The sequence below is a fragment of the Taeniopygia guttata genome, chromosome 2 (assembly GCF_048771995.1).
Source record: "Taeniopygia guttata chromosome 2, bTaeGut7.mat, whole genome shotgun sequence".
NCBI classification, from domain to species: domain Eukaryota; kingdom Metazoa; phylum Chordata; class Aves; order Passeriformes; family Estrildidae; genus Taeniopygia; species Taeniopygia guttata.
In genome coordinates, this window is record NC_133026.1 from 117,243,594 (window position 1) to 117,266,870 (window position 23,277).

General features: G+C 36.4%; 1 protein-coding gene across 4 annotated transcripts in view; it reads right to left on the bottom strand.

The window, feature by feature from the left end:
• Positions 1-1,086: 1,086 nt before the first annotated feature.
• The window catches only part of PDE7A (phosphodiesterase 7A), a 75,527-nt gene continuing 53,336 nt past the window's right edge, over positions 1,087-23,277 (bottom strand). For all 4 annotated transcript variants that reach the window (XM_002198776.7, XM_012572105.5, XM_030266269.4 and 1 more), the window contains 10 exons: positions 16,976-17,127; positions 15,235-15,298; positions 13,103-13,198; positions 9,943-10,043; positions 7,624-7,755; positions 7,228-7,319; positions 6,460-6,604; positions 5,536-5,632; positions 4,473-4,553; positions 1,087-3,189 (listed from right to left, as the gene is read on the bottom strand). In XM_002198776.7, coding sequence (XP_002198812.4) covers positions 2,978-3,189; positions 4,473-4,553; positions 5,536-5,632; positions 6,460-6,604; positions 7,228-7,319; positions 7,624-7,755; positions 9,943-10,043; positions 13,103-13,198; positions 15,235-15,298; positions 16,976-17,127 — 1,172 coding nt within the window. In that variant the 3' untranslated portion in view covers positions 1,087-2,977. The remainder of the gene's footprint in view (positions 3,190-4,472; positions 4,554-5,535; positions 5,633-6,459; positions 6,605-7,227; positions 7,320-7,623; positions 7,756-9,942; positions 10,044-13,102; positions 13,199-15,234; positions 15,299-16,975; positions 17,128-23,277) is intronic.

Below are 23,277 nucleotides of genomic sequence, written 5' to 3' on the forward strand. Positions count from 1 at the left end.
CACAATGCCACTGCCCACAGAAAAACACCTCAAGTGCTCAAACGAAGGCCACCCATGGAGGCTGGGCAGGGCTCTTGGACATTACCTGAGGCCTGTTTGAGTCTGTCCGTGTACAGAACAGTGCTGGGAGCAGATCTGTGAATTGGAGCAGTTGGAGGCTGCCTGGCCCCTTTCCCAGCAGGGTTCTGGGCTCCAGGGGCTCTTAGTGGCCGTGGGCTCTGGGTCCTGGGCCTAGCATATTTGGGCTCTTGGCTCTCACATGAAAGGCTAAAGCTGCAGGAATGTTAAATAAAGTTCAGTGTGGATTTGTAGAAGGCATTTCTAGCCATCATGGAAAAAACATTTGTTCTTATTTCAGTTCAAGTCCAATGACAGACACTTCCATGTGCATTAAGAGATGGGATTAGAAGCAGTCTTTCTAAATCCAGTCTGGTATGAAAAGACAGAGACCCCTTTCCAGGAAGGGTCTCTTAAAATAAAATTACTCCTATTTTACACTTAGACAAGCTCTTCTGGGTCCTGTCAGAGCAAAGGATAGCAAGTTTGCACAATTATAAAAAATCACAGGCTCTTCATAAATACTATGTTGAAATACTCCATATACCTATTTCTAAAATTATTAATCTTAACTTTCATTAAAATTACATATTAACATATGCTTGTAACAAGTAGCAAAACTTAAAATGCAGTTGATGATCTTTAAACCAAGTTCATTTTTTACAAACGTATCACAGAAGGCATCATCAGTCTGATGTTAGTTGTCATTTTGCAAATAGCTGCGGGTTTGGCTTATGTTTCATTCAAAAAGGTCCAAGAGGAATCAGTACTTTTCCACGTTTAACCCAGTGAAGTGTTGCTCTGTAGTAAGTTTCTCTCAGTTTCTCTGTGCTAAGTTACACACAGTTGTTAACCTCTGTGTTCTCCCAGCTTTAAGCACCCTTTCAAAGGCAACCTGTCAAAAATGGCACTTCTCTCCTGGAAGTTACAACCAGAGCTCCTTGTCCCATCTGATCCTTCTCTCTTGGAGTCAACATCAAGAATTTGCACTGGCAGCAAAGGAAGGAAGTTCACGCAGGCTCAAAAGAATGGTTTCATTAGAAATTTATTTCTTTAAACATGGCCACTTTGAGATTAGTGATACTACTTCAGGGAACATGAAAGAATAATAAACAGTTTTAGAAGGGAAACAATCAGGTAAGTCAGGATTTGCTTTTCAACAGTAAAAGGCCAAGCTCCAAGAGGCAATCAATTTTGGCATATGAGGACTAGTATTTTCAAATCCAAAAGTTGGCTTAGTTTTACAGTGGAAGCTGACTGCAACCTTAGCTACCTTTCCACAACGCTGGACTCAGTCATAACTTAAATGTACAGGAGCATAACGTGAAAAGATTTTGTTTTATTAATTAAAAGTTAACAGCAACAGGCACATATTAAAATGAATATGGCAAAGCCTTTACAAATGGCTTTACGCTGAAGCTCTCGTCCAAAAATGGCTGTTGCAACGAACTGTAAACAGAATTAATAAACAGTCTTTTACAATAATAACAGGGAAATACAAATGAACTAAAAGAAAGCACCAGTTTCTCAAACTAGATTACAGTTGTGCTTACTGTACTTAAAACAATGTAAAACAAATTACAAAAATGGAATGTTTTAAGTTTAAAATTAGTCCTTTAATTTTGTCCTAAAAAACATTTTCTCCTTTTCCCATCAAAAACCCATCAGTGGGTAATGTTTCAGTAGAGGGAGGAATACGTAAACAATGCACTTTTTTATTATTTTTTTTCAAATCAAAAACAAATTTGGTCACTTAGCTTTGTGCATAGTTTAAGGCATCTGTAGCAATTTGTTACAGTTTCCTCCCCAGTGTGGCTGTTCATGAAATTGTCACATTCTAAAAGAATAAATTAAACAAAAAAAAATGTTACCGTTCAAACCCTTCCCCAAGCCCTCCCGCCCTCCCCCATCCCAAACGTACTCACACACCCACACATACACACACGCTGCAGCGAAAGGGGCATTTGTACCCTTGTTCTGAAGGACACGCTTCCCATCCCACTTTATTTCAGATTGGCAAATACCCTGAGCTGATTATGGTGTTTAGACATTCCACCTTTTTCTTGCATGTGCAGTTCAAGTGTACAATAGTGAGAACAACATGCGATGTTCCCACTGCAGAATCGCAATGCAGTTCAGACGCTTCCCCCCCACCCCTTCCCTTCCCAGATTCAGAAGTGTTTTTCGCCGTTAAAAAATTGCATTCCCATATAGCACTGGAGTAAAGCTTGGCTGTGCTCTATGATGAATGCTCAGTTCCCAGTGCACAAACAAAATTATGGCAAATGGGAGGCTTTTCTGGCATCCAAAGAAACAAGAGCTGCAGTCTCAAATTTGATCTTTTTCTTTTAAAAAAGCAAAAAACCCAAGTTAGTGGTTCCTTCACAGCCATGCGCAAAGGTTAAGTCTAGAACCGACAGTTTCAGAGTACATTTGTAAACATCAAGTCTTGCCAGAGGCAGCAGAGGATGGGCACTTCACATTTCCGTATTAAAACAGGGACTGAGTGGAAGGTATGCTTTGAACACATTTATGCAAGTCTTGCTAAATTCCAAGGGAGTGGAACAATCCATGTCAAGTCTTAGATTTGAAGACCGTATTCCAAATATCATGAGAAAACCCAAGCCATGGGGCATGATGAAGCTTTCGTCCCATTGCTCCAAGGCTCAGTCACTGCTGTGCTTTGCATATTCGAGGTTCCGAACGACAACCAACTGAGGCGGGTGCATATTGCTCTATGTTCAGATCTGGCAGCTTAAAAAAATTCTGGGTCAAATGGTCTGTGTCAAAGAAAAACTTGGAAATAAATAATGCTGGCATCATTTTACCATTCTACCAAAACCTTGGGCTGGCATGTGTCTCCTTTAATCCAACCGTGCAGATACCGAGGGAAGAGGCAGTTTTGTCATGGAGATTGAGGTCAGGACAATCGAGGTTCCTGAGGTAAAATGTCTGAGTCCATTTCCTCAAAAGTGGCATCAACATCGTCGCCGCTGCCCGACTGTTCCCTCTGCACTCCCTTCCAGCTTGCCTTGTTCAGTCCCAGGTGGCCAAGCATGGTCTGTGACAGCCTCGTGTTGGAAAACCGGGCCCATTCCCCAAACAGTGGTTCCACTAAGTAAGTCATAAAACCTTCCAAAACAAGCAGAGGCAGATGAAATAAAAAAACAATACAGAGAAAAATTATAATACTCAAACCAAATATTTTAAATAGCATTTAGCAAATAATAAGTGTGTCAAACTACTAATCTCCAGTGTGCTTTTAAATATTCAGGCACCTCTATTAAAAAAATCTCTCCAAATGTAAAAGATTTTACTAATCAGAAGAACAGCAATATATATACTGCATTACAAATTAACCTTTCTTTCACAGCAATGACCAAATGAAGAGAAATACTGGACAATATGGAGGGGGAAAGAAATCGAAACATCAGCAACTAAGTCACACTTTAATTTAGAAAAATTAAAGTTCTAAAATATTTCATAATTAATTACCCTACAGTGTTTCTGAATTATACTACACAGGGGAAAAAAAAATAATTGTTTTCACAATACTAGGGTGACTAAAAATACTTCAAAATACAAATTTTAGAAATTTTTTAAACAACACATTGATGTACTTCATGTGTATGCACATGTTCATTTATTTGTAATGTCTATTCCATGAAGCAAAAAAAAAAAAATCAATGGTAAGATAGCCAAAAGTGAGTCTTATTTAAAATAATACATGATTTCCTAGCATTCTAAATTAAACAGTGCAGCTGACTGAACACATCAGCTTGTGACAATCTAAAGCATGAATTCATACTGTGCTAGTTGTTGAATTTGTTCTTTCCTTTTAATATATTTTTAACTGAGTCCCATTTCATCTCCATAATCAACTTTTATTAAAATAACTATAAATAGACATTTTACTATGTAAATCTAAGTCAGGTTAGCAAAAACTATTAATATAATGGCTATCCACCATTCTCCATCGCAGCTCTGCCCGTACACCCTCCTTAAGGGAGGGAATTTATTTAAAGGGAATGCTGACATTCCATAAAGCTAAACTCAGCATGCCCAGTTGCGACAAGCTCGGTGCAAAAGGCACCCAAGACCACATGGCAAGGGGAAGGGACCCTCTTCTTCCCAAAACACCCTTCAGATGAGGAAGGTTCTGGGCAGCAGTGTGGAGAAGTCGGCTGCCTCCTACACTGTACCTGCTCTGTGAGGAAACAGAGGGGCCCCAGGACTGCCAGGGCAGCACCATTCATAAACAAGATGTTATATAGCAAATAAAAATAAAATTGCTTTTTATAATAAAGTGCTGCCACACAGAATATGTTCAGCCTCTAGGAAATGTATTCAAAAGGTGCTTTTTTTCAAATTGCATGCTGAAAGAAGTCTACTAAAATGAACTGAATTGCAGTTACCAATCTGGATGTTGGCAATGGTTTCTGTCTGTCGGTCACAAAGTGGACTCACACCCAAGTGATATTTCTTTTCTATATCACCTAAAGAAACAAAAGTATAATGCAACCATTAAATCAAGTCCCAACCAAGTCAACACTAAAAGAAATGAGCTATGACTGTTGGTCAACAAGGACACTACCCTGCAGCTGGTGGAATGCATTTACTTATCTTCCCATCTCCCAAAAACCCAAGCAGATCTGTCAGACTAACAATACTTAAAACTACTGCATTTGAATATCAAATACTTGGTATTTTTCATCAAACAGTAATTTCAGAAACCCCACAGAACCACAAGTTTCCTGAAGGATTACCATCCTCTTTCTTGCAAAACCTCCTACACTGTCATAGAAATGACAAATTAATCCTCCCTCAGCAATATGGAAGAGGATAGCTTAGCTTTCAGAAATTGCTCAATAAAGGCAATTTGTGTTTCTGCTTCCCTACCACCTTTATCCAATATTAAGTCTCACATGATTAGCACCAAATAAAGCAGTCTGTTCCCCATTTACCATATTCACATGCAAATTAGCAGGTCTCAAGTCCACCAAACTAGCCTTAATTTTATTATAAAACAATTTAGTAACAATGGAGCAAATTCACTCCATTTGCCAATTAAAGGCTTTATTAACTGCTTACATAAGTAGTCTAAACTGCACAGTAACAAAAAATCTCCCTGGCTCTTACCTGCTTACCAACAGGCCTCACAGCTGAAGCTTAAATATTGAAGACACATGATGAACATATTCCATAATTGGCTGAAACCACTAGGGCAATTTCAAAATTACCATAATTATTACTCTGAAGCCCCTTTCAGCTGAAGGATGTATTGCATCAGCCATTCTAGGTTCAGATTCTAAGCAGATTCTCCACTGAGTGTTAGTAACTGATCTTTTGCAGGAAACACAACCCATGAAAGTAAAAAAAAAATCCTACACTGTACATCTCTGTTTAGTGCTGAATATAAATGGACCAGGGCTCATGGACACTCTCTCCATACTAACAGATACTTCTACTCTTACTTGCCTTGATGGAAGAACTCCTCCGTTACTTTTTCACTCCACTGCTTGCTCAGCTCCCATGTCCGACAGGGGTTACAAATATCTGCACACTTCAAAGCCATCTAACAAGTTAACACACAGTGTTAGATCACCTTTCCTTCAACAGAAGTGCCTGTAATTTCTCTCCTGATAGCAGATTATTTTAAGTTTTGTGAATAACAAACCTACCTACCATTTGTACTTCAAAGTTATGTTCTGTAATATTTAAAAAACACTCAGGGAATTGTGAGATCTCATGATCATCCCTGAGTAATATGGAAATTCAGTTAACTCAAAGTATTTCAGGACCACTATATTTAGTAGAGTCACTGGTACAGGAACCAAAAATAACTTCAGAAAAAGAAGCACCAAAGCAAGCAAGCAGTATTTTCTATTTCTGGTTCTCATGCTTGTATTTTTAGCAATAGCTTGCACAAGACTGAACTTCTCATCTGTTTGTCCACTTTCTCGTATAGCCCGCAATAGTAAGAAAATGCCTACAAACCGAAGAAGATGCTCAAGGCTTTTGTTTTTAAAGTTTGCTAAAGCTCACTAGCACAACTGCAAACTGATTCACAACAGCAGTGCTTTCCTTCCCCAAAATGTGTTCTGACAAAGCATTTCACAGTTCTGTGGCTGCAATGGAGTTGTTAGAAAAGCTAAATCTTGTCTTGGAAACACCTGGCTTCAGCAGCTCTAAGTTACCAGACTTGCCAACACACACCAACACCTGGGAGAAGTGCTGGCTGTGGGAACTGAAGTGGAGGGAACAACCTCTTTGTAATGGAACAGAAAGACTAAAAGACAGTTCTGAAGGAGAAGGCCTGGCAGAAGCAGTATTTAGTATTTTAAAGGAAATTAGTTCTTTCCACTAAAATGCTGTTTTCAAAAATATGAGCAGCAAGGTCACCTGTAAGATGAAGTGACGATGGTTTGCGTTCTCCAAACATAGATCTCCTCTATCCAAATGGGATCGGAACATGGACAGGTACTCGTTTTGTTGACTGATGTCTGTGGCAAGAATGAGATCACCTATCTGGCTCTCCATCAGCTGCCTGAAATAAGTGACACCAAACATCCAAAAGTATATCAATTAAGAACAAGTCATCACTAGATCTACATGGCATTTTATCATACTTATTATTATCGAAATACAAGCTTTATAATAAGCATTTTCACTTTTTTTTTTTCCTTTATTTTCCTGAAAAATTCCTGCAACATTCACAGAAATATCAGAATATTTCATTGGCAGCTTTCAGGAAGACTAAAACAGTTTTTAGCTTTTTCCCTCCTCCTCATTTTTCTTTTTTTTTCCCTTGAAAATGCACGAACTGATTGTCTCAGGATTATTTCTTGTCAAGAGTAGGTGAAGATGGTCTATTTTAAACTACAGTTGTGGTGGCAGAACAAGAAAAGACTGCCAAGTTTAGTCTGAACAGGTGCTTGACTACATGAATACACTCCTTCAATGTGATTGCAATACATGTTATTTTCCGAGTATCACGTTGCACCATGAACTGTTCTACTCTACCAGCACAGTATCCAGGAATTATTAAAATAGATGTCTATATTTTGTACCAAAACTGCTGTGCAATAGCTTATCTTGTTTTGCATGGCTGTCTTAGCTGACAGATTGCTTCTCTCTGAAACTAATCTATACTATGTGGTATAAACATACCTGTTTTCTAATGACATATGTGCAAATAAACCAGATTCTCTCAGCAACCCCACTGCCGACCTCCAGTGATGGTTTTCTAATACTGAGGTATTCTGTGAATTAAAAGGGATTAACACATATCAGTCAATGCCTTTTTCTTAAACGGATGAGCTAGATACAATTTGGCTGTGTTTTGGGATTGGTGTTTTATTTTCTTCTCTTCTTTTTGGTTTTTCCCAGAGGTTAAAACCCACAAATCCTGAATACTTAGTTAATTTGCACAGTTTTTTATCACAATGACATAGAAACAATGTCTATGTTCAATCCTATCACTAGCTAAACACATCACAATTTATAATCCTTTTCTATACTCCTCTCCAAACCTGGTTTTAACAAAACAAGTAATTTTATCCTTACCTTATATAAAGTCGCTAAATAATGATTTGTTTTAATTAGGAAAGGTTGGTTAACGCCTGGGTGATCCAAATCGTGTGTGGCAGCTGCTATTAAACTAAGCAGGACATCCCATGGAGTTAAAGACTTGGAAAGCTGAAAGGCAAACCCAACAAATGTTAGTAATGCAATATTGCCTTAGGAAAAGTGCATGACTGTTGCATTTTTGATTTTTAGTAATTAACAGCCAATCGAAATTTGGAGAAAATCTTGAAGATGTAAAACTAACATTCCACTGACTTTTCATAGTATTTCTCCCCCAAAAGCTACAAAACTTCAAAAATGGTTTAAGCATTACTCTTTCTGAACGTCAAGGTTCACTCTTAAAAATTGCCAGCACACAAAATCCTTTGTGTCTAGTAATGAAGCACAATTCCTAACCAGACCCCATAAAAGCAGCAAATTCTTAAAATTAGCTCTCCTTCTCATTTACCAAGTCCATTTGTGTCTATTCTGCTTTAAGTTCATATTATATTTTAAAAAGCATGAAACACTTTCTTCCTAAGAGGAAGAAACTAATGCTCTGGAAGACTTAGAACTATTTAGAATGTATTTCTACTCTTATGCAAAACTGTATTTCAAAGTCTACCAGGAAGAGACCCAAAGGAGGAAAATCCACCACAAATAAATATTTTCAATGTGCATGGCAATTAACTCAGCATGCATCTACATGGACTTACTGTCACTGTTCATAGGTGTTCCTTCTTGTGGTTGAGAGGTTTGAAAGTTTAAACTCAGTAACAAACTTTAGTTTGCACTAAAACAGAGAGGACAGTTCTGTCCATATAAATAGGTGAACTGCAGCAAACACCCTGCAAGGACAGAAGTTTATGTTCCCTATTGCATTTGCCATCTATCACACCTCACATGTTTATTATGTACTTTAGTTCAACAGGGCTGTAGTTCAGTACACTGAACTATAGCTGTACATGTTACTAAAAATACCAAGCCTATTCTTGTATCTGTAGCTTTACAAAACTTCCATCACGAGTATTAAATAAAAAATGCTCGCTTCCAAACTGAATGCCATAAAAAAGCTCATCATGTACCAGCTCTGATCAGGCTCACTGCACCAACTGGTCTGAGAGCAGCACTGAGAAACTGAGTGGGAGGCAAAGAGTCTCTGAAAAAGGTTTTATGGAACCAAAATTTACTTGTTTTTACTTCAGAAGCAGAATAAAAGAGCTATGCTATTCAAGGGAATACCAGATCAGTGATAATCTGCATCAAGATAGATAACCTCTCATCTAGCTACAGAGCACTACAGCTTTCGATTTCATACAGAAGGACAGGACTTTGCCCTGAAATTGTCCAAGACATCACTTGAAGCAGCCTGACAGCAGTCTAAGTAGTAAGGAACAAACACTAAATTAGTTTAGCTCCTTAAGGTTTGTCACTCTACTCTTTCTTAAAAAGAAAGCTGAAGAGAACTCCTGATGTGTTGCTAAGAACTGCCTCTCGTAGAAGCAAACTGTTCAGTAACAGCAAAGATGAACAAAGCAAGGCTAATAGTAATTTATGGAAGAAAAAAAACACCCCAGATGACAAATACACAGGTTTATTGTTGCCAGCTCTGACTCAGGCTACAACTCTATATAAATGTCTTGGGGCACAGCACTATATTCAATAGCTGTAACTTTAATTCCCTGCTCTAGTTCAACAGGAAGTCACACAAAAGACAATGTCAGCTCAGAGAGGGGAAAAAAAGAAAAGCACACTAAGTGTGAATCCACAGCTCAGCAACAGGGAAGTCAAGGGAGAGTTCAAAGTGTTTCTTGTTAGGTTCTTAGGTTTCTTTACTTTTGATAAATGCTGTATGTGCATATACACATACATATATGCATGTAGCTTTATATATAGATCAATGACCTTACTGCTCTCTACAACTGGAAAGAGGCTGTAGCCAAGTGGGGCTTGGCTTCTGCTCCCAGGTAACCAGCAACAGCATAGAGGACAGTCTAAAGTTATGCCAGGGGAGGTTTAGGTTGGACATTAGGAATTATTTCTTCACTGAAAGGGTGATTAGACATAGGTATAGGCTGTCCCCAGTGGTACAGTCACTGTCCCTGGAGGTGATTAAGCAAAGGTGTTTAAGTGGATGTAGGACTCAGCGCCATGGTCTAGTAGACAAGTGATGTTTGGTCACAGGTTGGACTCATCTCAGAGGTCTTTTCCAACCTAAATGATTCTGTGATATGTGCACACAATCCATTCATATGCATATACACACAAAGACATATTTCTGTGTGTATGACTGATGTAAAAGTGAGAATGCTGCCTTACCTTGGGCTCTTTTAAGTAACAGTGCATGGCCTGAGTCACATCAGCAGCATGAACTGCATTATGATAAGGATTTTGACTGTGATAATCTTCTTGAACCATAACTGCAGGAAAATAACAAATATCCAAATTTAAATAAAACTGCAATTTTTTCAAGGACCACTTTATATGCCCCTATTAGGCACAGAAATATACAGTATCACAAGTTACACACACATAAAAGCATCAGTCAATAAATCAATAAATCATCAGCTGAACCATGATACAGCTGTAAGATTTTTATGCAAGGAAACAGGAAAGGAAATCAACTACATGTAAAGTCATCTCAGAGCAAAAATTAAACAACTTGAAAACAATATATAATCTGAAATACTCTGACTTTGAGAACTTCCCAGGGAAAGCTGTCTTTTGACAATCTGTCTGAATGGTAAAGCAACACTGAATACAAAATGAAAATTATGCTATTTATCAAACCATTAGGATGACTTCATATCTGACATGAAAACAAACAGGACTTTAGAGGAATTAAGCACTGCGTTCCCATCACATGAAGTATTTTTCTTTCCCATTCAGGAAAGTGGTAGTGGAAAACCACTTCTATATGTATTCTAGGAATTTTCTCATACTTGGTACTCAGGCAAATGTAAGTCCATATGCTATTTAGAAAAGAATCTCATTTAGACGCTGGTCTCACTAACTACACCTAGATTCAATATTCCCTATTTAACTTCTTCCTTGCTCTCCTCCTCTTTCCTTCATCTTCCTGACTACCCTGGAACATTACCGGCAGAATTCTTTGAAGGGCATCAACATTAGCCCAAGTACAGGGAATGAAAAAACTATAATGTTAAAAAGGATTGAAGGGAAGAAGCACAGCAATCAAACTATATTCTAAAGTCTTGCCTACTACCTCTAAAATCTTGAGGTAGTAGGCAAGACTTTAGAATATAGTTTGAACTAGACATTAGTTCTTGCAAGCAAACCTCAAAAGAATGCTTTCCTGTCTGTCAGACCCACCAAACAAACATGCCCACAAGCTTCTTTTCTACTCAATTTACAAGGCCAAAGGATCCATGTAATTATGAATGTAATGTTATAGTATTACTGACATGGTATTTGTGAAAGCTGAGGTTCATGAAAAGTCAAAATACTGTCCCCACCATGTCATCTCAAGAGTACTCAACAGATAGGGGGACAGCTATGAAAAATAATAAAAATCAACATAAGTATCTTTGGTCTTTATTAATCTGCATGAGAACTCTCTCTCACCTATTCCTCACATCAAGTGCATGAATGCATATATCCCTGTCTTTCTTTTTAATTTTTCTTATGGCTTCATCAGCTGATCCAACTACCTGAACTTTACAATTTCCCTAACTTACTTATTTTATTAAGGCAGACCCAGGTCAACATTTTAATCACAGTTTGCCAGAATCAGAATAGCACAACAACCCTGTTTTCAGGAATGTAGTGCTTTGCATTTTCTCTCCCCTGGTTCAGGTCTGGAATAAGAACCTGTAAAGACAGTAAGAAGATGCAGATCTCCAAGTAGATGATAGAAATCACTGAAAGACACTGTGTGTGTGTGTATGTATATATACACATACACAGAAAAAAAAAACCAAACTTAAGATCCCATAGGGAACTAAAATCAAGATTTCTCTACTTTAAAATACTCTAGTAGATTCTCATATAATGTGATTTTTGTGTGGCACTGGACCTTTTGAGCTGTCCTAGTCTTCTGGAATTTGATCTTCAGATCGCTATGGATTAGAGCAGCAAAAGAAAAGAATGAGTTGTGTTCATGTTAAGAAGCTGTATTTGGAAGAAAAGTTCTTTGATTTTATAATGGACTAGGACAGAGCTTTTTACTGATATTAAGTAGACAGCATTACCAAAAACGGAAAGGTGTTGAATTTCAAATTTAGTATAAATTTTGCCTTCTTCAAAATCTAATCTCATTTTAATGGATTATGACTTTGAATAGCCATATGTAGTTAAAACTCTCATCTTCTGATAACCAGTTAACTAAGCCAGTAATTTCTAACTGGTCTTTCAAGTATTATCATTTGCATCATGTCAACTAACCAGATGAGAAAAACAAACCACATTCAGTTAGAACTCGAGAAGCCTAAAACCAGATTTCTGTAATGATTTTCCTGCATTCCAATATATCAGTCACTAAGGTCAACTGATTAACATTCCTGAAACTGGAGGAATGGTTAAAACAACATGAAATGCAAGACAGAACTGATTTTTTTTAAACTGAAAGAGAACTACATTGTGAAAACAAAAACATTCTCTTATTTGAAAGGGGAGAAAATACTTCCAAATGATTGCTCCCCTGTTAAGTGACACGCTTTGTAACCAAAGAATTGTTTTCTCTGAAACTGTGAAAAACTGCTGAAAGGGACCAGAAACTTGTTTCTCCTGGTCAGGTAAAAAAATCATCCCTCTTCACAAAATTAAAGATATTGTCACAGAAGAACCAAAGGAAGGAGGTCTCATACCAACACCTGTCTATGTAGTGGGATGCAGACAGCTCTGTCAAGTGAATATACCACCCGGTTTGAATATTCTACACGGTATTTACTTATTTTCAAAGAACCATTCCAATGACACAAGCCCACACATTAAATTAAACTTTTCCTGTATGCTGTCTAGGGAGAAACTATGTCCACAGTGCAAAGCTTACTTGTAGGAGAATTTGAGCAAGCCAGAGATAACACCAAACTGGCACCAGAAAATATTTCTGACATATTTCATACATAGAAAACTGTATAATTGGAAAAAGTAAAGATCAGTACAGAACTAAATATCAGAACAAAGAAAGGAGCTGTCCAGCTTCCCCAATATAAATGTCACACAATGTCACATATATTCCTGATTGTTTAATAGATACTAAATATATTTAATAAATAGAATACAGCATCAGCTATGAAACTATTAAACTTCTTAATACTTATTTGGATTTAACACAGAAAATTCTATACTCATAAAAACTTTGAGATATCATCTCAATTAACATAATTTAAATCACTGCACAATGTAGACTGCATCAGTACCCTTCAAACCTTATTGCTAAACTACAATCAGGACTTCAGTTAAGGTAAAAAAATGCAGATAAACAGCAATAGTCATCAAAATAAAAAGCTGTATTTACCCAAAAATCTACGAAGTTTCATCGTATCTAACTGGAAGTGTTCAATTAGTCCATGTAGATTAAACAGGTGAAAGGTTAAGCTGACTAGACTGTTTCCTAAAAAATAAGATGAAAATACTAATTCATTGGAAGCAATGAAATCAGTGACTATTCTATAAGAAATGTATTATTTCAAACAAATTGGTCACAAAAATTATACAAGCAAACTTCTCTACACCAAGTCATGATATTCTACACCAATTCATAAATATTTAAATCTTACTACATGACAAGGTTCTATTAGCTGTCTCCAGCAACCAGTGGTTTTGCTTAATTCTAATGCATTCACCAACTGTCCAATGGCAACTGATAGGAAGAAAACGTTACTGAACATTAAAAAACCCATTTCAACATGCAAATCTATTATAATTATATTCCATTTTATTTTTATATCTATGCAACTTATCACAAACACATATACAAATAGAAATGTAATCAGGCAAAGAGAAAAGCTAGACAACACTGTTGATTAGAGGACATTGCAAATATGCTAACTCCCATTTTCATAATACATTTTGCTGAATTTCGAACCTAGCACAGACGAAAGCTGAGGTACAAGAAGACAAAAATTTCTTCTAAATCAAGCTTATTACTAGGCTGGAATTAATCTCATGTCACATCCTCACAACTAAATAAATATGCAACATTTACTGGGGAAATTCTTCCACACCAGTTCATCCAGGGCAGCTCATCCAGCAGAGTTTTATATACAGCATTCTGCCTTTACAAACTTGCAAGACCAATGCTGCCTGATCAAAATGTCCTCCTAAAATGATTTAATTAGAGTGCAAAATAGATGGTGGTATGAATGATGTGTAAGGCTTCCACAATAGAAGCTCTTCTGGTAGTACTTTAAATGCATTTGCAAAAAGCACATCTAAAAGGTAGAGAGGGCTCTTATGAGAAGGATGACTTCAGATTTCTCCTATTTGATAAACTAATCTAAAAGAAGCTATGCTTACATGTTAACTTGTACACATAGCTTTTTTTCATTCCGTTATGTAAAGTTTATCTATATAAGCATTCTATTTTTACAAGTACTTGCTATTTTAATTTTTTTCTATCTTCTGTATTAAATATAACTATGAGGTTACTACTTTTACACTTGGTTAAGCCAAGCACCCCTTCAATGAAACAGAAGAGAAAAAGACCTTTTGGTGCAACATCCTCCTTTTTGATCTTAATTTATTGTTCTGGCAACTTTAATTGCAACTTTGCTACCTACTCCACACAACTGTTGCAAAATCTGCAAGAGCTGCCCTCCATTCTCTTCCCACACTGGCACAAATGTCACTGTGATATTGGACTTGCTCATCTCCTCCTTCTATTCTGTTCAAAACCTAGCTGCCATTGCTGACATTATAATGCAAAACTTCACCCTACCCACTGCAGCAGCCCTCCCTCCTCCTTTCCAGCACAATTACTTTCTGCCTACAAATGAACAATACTTAAGGCTTTTTTTTTTCTTTTAAATCAACTACTCCTGTAGTTCCTACTGCTATTTGTAATGGGCACACAAAAGTCACCAATATGTTCTCTTCCTTTTTCTATTTTGTGCAAGAGATGTTTACAGCAGTTTCCCTCTGCTGAACTCCCAGTTCTCCATGTATTCTATGTCAAAATTATAATGGATTAACACAAACATGCCTCTTATGGCACTATAAAGTAAAAGAACTAGTCTATCTAACACTACATTTATCAGAAAAATACTTGTTCGATATAAATGACTTTTTGGAAAGAACCATAAAAATTACCAGCACCCCATAATTGAAAATAAAGAAGTCAAAGATAATAAAATTATTTGTTAATTTGTATCAAATTACTACGATAAATTACTAAGAAAGAATAGCAACATATAAAGTACATCAAAGGCCTCTTCTAAAAATCAATGATTAGTATCAGTACTGACAGTATCATTATTTTAAAGGAGTGACCAGGCAAACTAGGACTCAGATTAAATCTATTAAATAAAAAAGTACTACCTGATGGAATTTTCACTTTTTTAGTGAACAATCACATACAACACTGCAACATAAGTGCTACAGTTATGCATAGAAGAAAAAGCACAAACGAAATACCAAAAGTAAACTCACCATTTGTCAGTCTATCAAAAAGAAAAATATCAAAATTCCAATTTCCAACCTTCTCCAGCATACACTGAAAAGAAACACAAAAGCTGTCATTTTTTGATGAGTATATGCCTATCTTCCTGTAGATCAGAGGAGTCTTTAAGATTTCAGAGACAGATCAAGTCTTTAGAATTTCTATATAAAAAATAGCAGTAAAAGAATAATTAAGTTTGTCTTATAACTGCAATACATTACACATTTACAAATAAAAATACTGGAGTGAAAAAAACAAATAAAAAGTGCCTTGACAGAACACGTTGGAGATCTTCCTTTCAACTCTTAGGCAGTTTCTCAAAAGACAATTAAAAACAATTAGGTTCAAATCAGAAATAGTATGGGAAAATGACTGTGCATTCAGACTAGCAAATTCATCTCTGTGCGGTCATTTACCTTTTCCTTTTTTCTCCTGTTTATAGAACAGTATATAGATGATTCATTAGATATTTGAGCCATTCTACAAGCATTTTAATTTAAGAACCTGGCTTTTGACTTTTCACCCCACTGAACCAGTACATCTTTATCACAGCTGTTCCACATGAACTGTTCTTCCCACAAAACGGATGACCAAGAATAGCAAACAGTACAAGAGGCCTCACCACAGTGGAGCAGTCCCAATCTTTGCTTCCTTTACCTGTATCAGAAATAACTGTCCAGCACATTTTACAACAGATTCCTGCCTTCTCCTACTCTCATTAGATTGGTAACACTGTTTTGTGATATAATTATTGATTCTATCTTTTCTCTACCAGCTGCTAAAACTCTGCTATCAGAAGAAACAAAAGCATTAACAGTATTTTTTTATGATTAAATTACATGTACATTTTTAAGATCCATTCTCTGGGCAATCAGATTTCTTTGTACACCACAGCCTGATGAGAGTCAACATGGATACATCCTGAATATTGTATTATAAGTGTATCCTTTTTTCTGTGTCAGATGACAAAAAAGCACTACATGCAGCGACACAGGCCTTGGGAGATCAAATAACCTGAATAACCTTTGCCTGCTCAATCCCCCTTCAACACTTTCCATCCTCTGTTGCAAATACAGCAGCCTTTCATCCAGGTAGCTGCTCCCTTAGCACCAACTCTCTTCCCAGTATCTCATTTCCCTGCTTTAGTGCTGCACAACTGTATTACAGCTATCACTTTTCTTTTCTAGAAGTGCCTACTTCTAGAAAAGAAAAAGTTAGTTGGACATAAGCATGTCCTGAAAAATCCATTTACCTTACTTTATTGAATTTAGGTAGTCACTCTTTCAGTTGTTCACTAGTGAAGTTAGACTAAAAATCAAAGGGAATAATTGTCTAAAATGATCCATTATATTTCTTAAATACAGATACATTTTCCTCTCTTCATTTTTTTCTTCAATTATTCAAGGGCATCCTTAATTCACCAGTTATTAAAAAAAAGCCCAAATAAACAACAAACCAAGAAAACAAAAAACCAATAACAACAACAAAAACACTAGCCATATAAAAATCATCCTCTACTTGTGGGCAGTAGAGGAGTTTGCTACTAACCATGAAATTTTGTCTGGATTTCACTACTATATATGTATATATAAACACACAAAAATACATACACGCATACATTAAAAAATATGCTTAAAATTAGTATTTGGTTGCACTTTTAGTGTGTGATATAGTTACATATACTAGGAAGCTTTTAGAAAAACATACTTTAAAAAAAATAAAGCAACCAACCTTTGCTTGTCCATTATAATCATCATCTAAAATGTTTGAAGAATTTGGAACAGTGATACCACGGAAAAAACGGGAAGATCTCAGGTATCGCTGGAAACTAAGCAACCTTCTCACATTTCTTGCAGACACAGAGACCTCGATTTCAGAATTTGCTACAAAAAACAAGAAAATAAACACTCTCTCTAAAAAACTTTTATCAAAAAGACAAGTGCTCAGGGAAGTCTGGTATAAAGATAATGCAATATTTTGAGTATCAAATGTTTCAGCACAAATACAGATATTTTTATTAATACTAAATACAGAGCCATGGATTAGAAAAAAATATGTTCTGTGTAAGCATCCTGTGAAGAAAAACAAATACTTAAATCATAGCTGCAACTCATCTTTTTAAGGAACTCCGTTATTGAAAGGATAAAAATATTATGGATATTGTTTAAAAACACACACAGTACTGCAAACAAATTATTTTGGAAAACTGCTGTATACACATCCAATCCATGTCCCTAACAAATCATCTAAGATGACATGCCCACCAGCAAGAGAGTATCAGAAACTGAGTGTTGATACAGGAGATACAAGTAAGCTTTGAGCAAGTACAAATTACTTTTACACAGTTTAGAGCTCGGAAAATCCCTTTACTATGCTGAAGTTTTAAACACACTCAAGTAATTTTTGTTCTTTTGCAAATAACTACACTCTTCTGCCAAACAATTATTACATTTGCGTTCACAGCATATCTAATTCTGTTCCCCGGTATGATGAAAACACAACAGAAAATTATTTCAGTCTCTTTTCAAAGATTAATTCAAATATTTTGCTTTACTTTTATTAGGTTAACTGATTTACACAAATGACCAACACAAGTTTATGTCCAGTTCCATTTGATATGCCGGAAATGTTTTAGAAACCCCAGCATCAAACTACACAGAGCTACAGTTCCTTTGTAGCAAGCCAGATAGTCTCATTTTGAAATACATTAGGACAAATCAGCCTTTACTTTCTTTTCAACAGTGCCCCCCAATAGCAGTTTAATATAACCAACAGGAAGCCAATAATTTTATCTTTATATTCAGTCAACCTGCCTGAAATTACTCACGTCAACTAATAAAATTTTAAAAGGAGGTATTAAGTAAGGAAGTCAATGCCAATGTGCTCTTTTTCAAAAATGCAGATCGAAGAAAAAAAAACATTATCACAACTCTGTAGCACAGATCTCTTATCCTTCCAAAAACAAGACATATTAGAAGATGGTGAAGTAAGGAGTTACAGCTTTTGTTCTTAAAGTCAGTCTAAAATGTACACAGGAAGGTGTGGCCTTATTGACAATCTGAACTAAAAGCCTCAGTGATTCCTAGTCACAGCAGCTTAATTCTACATAGGAAAAATCTTTATCCATTTAAATTCTTCTCCCTGCAGAAGTTCCAATTTACTTTCTGTTCTATGCTAGCTTATTAATACATTAATGTTAAATTAATATATTAATTACCAAAATACACTAATAAAACACCTCTAAATAGAGCTTACAGTAGCATGATCATAGAGTATCTAATCAAACACAGCACCATTCTCTATCAATCATCTGTGTTAACAGAGATTAAACTGAACCAGCTGAATGTCCTTTCAGACATGCCCGAAACACTTCATCAAGACACTGAAGTTAAGGGCTAATACAGACATCTCCACATGAAGTATCTTTCTTCAAGCTATCATTTTCAAGGCCAAGGGCTCTTCCTCCGAAGAAACGTACCTATAATATATTCCAGAGGTTTTTTTATTAAGTAAACAGATGTACTACAACTTATAAAGCAACATTCATGTGTACAGCAGGAAAATAAATAGATTCTGTCATGATATATTACTCTACCGATTTTTCTAAGCACATTTGTGACCACGAGGTTACAGTCGGTGCACTACCAGCCTGCATAACAGAGAAGCAGGGAGCAATACAGCTGCTGCTGCTAATGCAGTGTATGCTACAGGTAAGAAGTTTCTCCCCCTCAATCTTGATCCAATTCCTTCAGAGCCAAATTTCAAAACAGAAATTATTGGGTTGAAAATAATATAAAATGGTTATATTTAGGTTATAAAATTATCTAAAATATCCACAAAGTCATACACAAAAGCCAGAAACTTCACTAAATTTCAATAAAACAACATATTTAAAGCAGGAAAAATAAGCACTTTTCTGGAAGCATAGATAAATTTTCTTGTTCTCAAGTAGTCTTCAACAGATCTACAGTTAACGAAAACTTGCTTTTGTTGTCATGCTACAAATAAAGTTTCACCATCACAGGCACCACCCATTAATCTTGGACAGACTAGTATGCTATAGGTACTACAAGAAAAACAGCAGCTTCTGGCAGAAAAGTACATAACAGAACACAGAAATGCAATAATTTGGCAGTATAGGCCTGTGTTCCACCTATACTTGTTTTCTAAGTCATCTAGGAGGGGTTGCTCATCTTCTTGCTTCAGGATTTTTTCTGATGATGATCGAGGTAAGAGGCAAACAAGTTACTTGATTTTCTGTGAAGCTGAACTAACATTCTCTTCACAATACACTATTGACACTTATTAATCTTATAAATATGTTTAAACTCTCTAAATTATCACCAATTTGCATAGCTCGAAACCACTACTACTACACATTAATCCTAGATTTTCTACCCCTTGTTAAAAGAAAAAAAGCAAAGCCTACATTATTCCAGCCTTCCTAGCAGCAATGCTGCTTATTACAGAATCACAGAACTGGTGAGGTAGGAAAGTACCAGATGAGGTTCATCTGGTCAAACGCCTCTGCTCAAGCCAAGTCACCTAGACCATATTGCCCCGAACCATCTCCCAGAGGCTTCTGTACATCTCCAAGGATGCAGAGTCCACGAGCCCTCTAGCTGCACCAACACTTGGTCACCTACCCTCACAGTGAAAAAGTGTTTCCTGATGTGCATCAGTTTGTGCCTATTACCTACTGCCTCTGGTCCTCACACTGGGGACCACTGAAAAGAGTCTGGCCCTGTCTCCTTTGCACTTTCCCTTCAGGTTTGTATACATTGAGAAGTTTCCCTTTGAACCTTCTGTAGCTGAACAGTTCCAGCTTTTTCAGCCTTTTCTCATCAGCCCTTTAATCTTCCTCACCCTTTGCTGGACTCTCTCTGGTATGCCCATGTCTCTCTCTTACTGGAGAGCCCAGACTGGGACTCCAGGCGAGGCCTCTCCAGTCTGCATACAGGAGAGGGATCACCACCCTCAACCTGCTGGCAACATTGCTCCTAATGCAGCTCAGGATACCACTTGCTTTCTTTGCAGAAAGGGGATATGGCTGGCTCATGTTTAACCTGGTGCCCACCAAGAGGCTCAGCTCCTTTTCTGCCAAGTCGCTTTCCAGGTGGTTGCCCTCTGCTTGTGGTGGGGCCTGGGGCTGCTCCTCCCCATGGGCTGGGCTTTGCGCTTCCCTTTGAGCTGTTAGTTATTGCACATGGATAGCCCAAGCTAGGTAATAACACCTTGACTAAATAAATGTCTTTATCCTTTAGATCTGAAATGATCAGAGTAACTTCCAAATGAGAAAAGAGATTTTGAGCCTTGCCATCCCTCTGCAGCTCCAGAGTACCTGATTTGTGGGACTATACCAACCCAAAAACTAAATTTCTCTCTTTAACAGTTAAACATTTAGCCCAGGACAATTCAGAATAAGCAAGTCAGATGCAGAGGTTTGACAGGTTATTAATTTAAAGGGCAGGCTGAAACAGAAAATAGCTGGCTTTCAAAGAAAGGGGTGAGGGGAAGATACATTCTTCAGCTGCAGGAACACTGATAGCTACTATGCCTGCCTTTTCCTTTCCCTCATAGATAAGTTATTATTAAGGATACAAAAACCAAGTGCTTTGTGGTTTTGGCAGATCAACTAAGGCCAGTTAATGGAAAAGACTGGTAAAATGAATTATACAGTTGTGGAATGGAAATGTGGCATTTCTCTCCTGGCACATTCATTCCCTTTAGATGCATGATTAATATGAGAATGACAACCTCCCCTCTTCTATCACGAATCATGAAAAGAGATGCTAATTTCAGAGAACTTACCACACCAAGGTTCAGTAATGTATAGATCATGTAAAGACAGTGAAGAATGAAGAGTGCACTGCATTTGCTCATAAACAAGCATGTTGCAAAAAAATCTCCCAGTCCAAATATCTTTCCTTTCTTTTGGAGCCTTCAGTGTGCTAAAAGCCTTTTTAATATGCATTATTGACCATTTGCTCACAAGGACAGTTTAAGGACCAATTAGAATGATAAAATAAATTTGACATTTACAGCCTTGAGAACTGAAAGAGAACGAAAGCAAAGTTGGGATGATGGGCACATTAAGAAGCAGACTACAGTATTGAGAAGTGCTTTTGATGCAAGGAACCAAAAGTCAAACTGTAGGCCTTAGTGCCTACTCGACAGCAGCTGTCCGATGACATTCTTCTTGCCATTCCTTTGTAAATTAGAGTTATCATCCAAAGTATCAATCCCAGGTTTTGGGGCCTCTTGTTTGTTTGATTAAAATGGTTATAGTCTTGTTTCTAAGCATCTTAAGTGAGATGCTGGTATAATCAAAAACTCCTTTCTCTAAAATAAAGAAAAATAAGTAATTCTGGTTATTAATATCAGTTATTTTGCTAATGTGATGCATATATAGCAATAAAATAACACAAGTCGCCTTCATGCAACAGATTTCATCTGTATTCTGAGATGCTAATTTTAATCTCTTCCCACTCCCAATCTTTTAACTTCATGAAAACCTAAAATAAAGCATTTTAGCACATTTCAGAGGTATTAAATATTTATTTTTCTTATGCCAATATAAAAAAACAAAGTAAAGACAAGTGACAATCACTTAAAAGATCACAATGTACAGCTGGATTTATTCTCAAAATTATTCTATATTTTGTATATTAAGGACAATTCACAAAAAGAAGAATGAAAATTATAGTTTGGTTTAATTATTAATGGAACCTTAAATCAAGCAATATACTTCAATTTTCTTATAATGCAAATTTTCAATTTTCTTATAATGCAAAGATAGACTTCCTCTGATGGGAATCTGGTTAAAACAAGGCTATCCAGCTATAAGAACTTTATCTCCATTTCCTCCTCGCTACAGCCCAAAAGGCAGACAGAAAACTATCCATTATAAAAATCAGTGAGTTTTGCCACACACCAATAGAAAGAGCATAACTGAGGATCTTAGGTATCACTGGCAATAAAAAAAATTAAGGAAAAAGAAGTATTTCATTATTTGATGCTTCCTATGTTTGAATGTAAAAATTGAACTTTGAAGTGAGCACAGGCCCACCAGGAGGCTTTTCCCCCAAAAATATGAAGGAATTATCTTCTTTTAACTGAAGTGATCTCTCACAAATTTTCCGTATTAACCCAACTGCACATTTAACAGTTTTACATAGCAGATACTATCATTAAACCTGACACATCATCGGAAATTTTCTACTACCTGTAAATATTTGTTGGAAAGAAATATTCCATTTTACATGCCAATTCAAAACATCTAAGGATGGTTAAACCATCTAAAGATCTATCTTTCCAGGATATAAATAATTTTCAATTTATGAATAATTTGAAAGTATGATCTAGCATTTCACACCACTAGAGGGACCCATAAGCATTCTAATTTCACATCTATTCCCATCAAACCATTAAGAAATGCACTATATTAGATCCATGAATGTTTGTGGGTTTTTTAAATTAAGTCCTGCTATTTAACTCTCTTGTCTGTTTACCACTCATAGTTTGAATATTAAAATATTTTTACAACATTCAGTCCTCAAGTATTATGTAAAACTATTACTTCATATGGAAGATATAATTTTAGTAAGGATTTTAAAGTTACATAAAAAGACTAATTTAGACTATTGGGGTCTAAATTACCTCATTGTACTTCCTGTCTTTCTTAGAACCACTTACAAGACTCATTTAGCATCACTGTAAGGCACTACACCACTTCTTCTGCTTAAAAAAATATGAAGCCATACTGTTTTGGTTTTAATGTACAGAATATAACTATATACACATTCACAAATATTTTTTTATTTTCCATATATTTTCCATTATTTTTCAAATAATAATGACTGCTGGAAAATATGCTGTGGGTTAAGGATTAATGAAATAAACATAACTTTGCATGTGTCTTCTGAGTGGAATTGGAGAAAAAAAAGTTTCAAGAGAGTCTAGTAGTACTACAACTCTATTAAAAACTCTAGTGGCTTTCATCAGATGCTCCTGGATGGAGGGGAAGTGTTAGG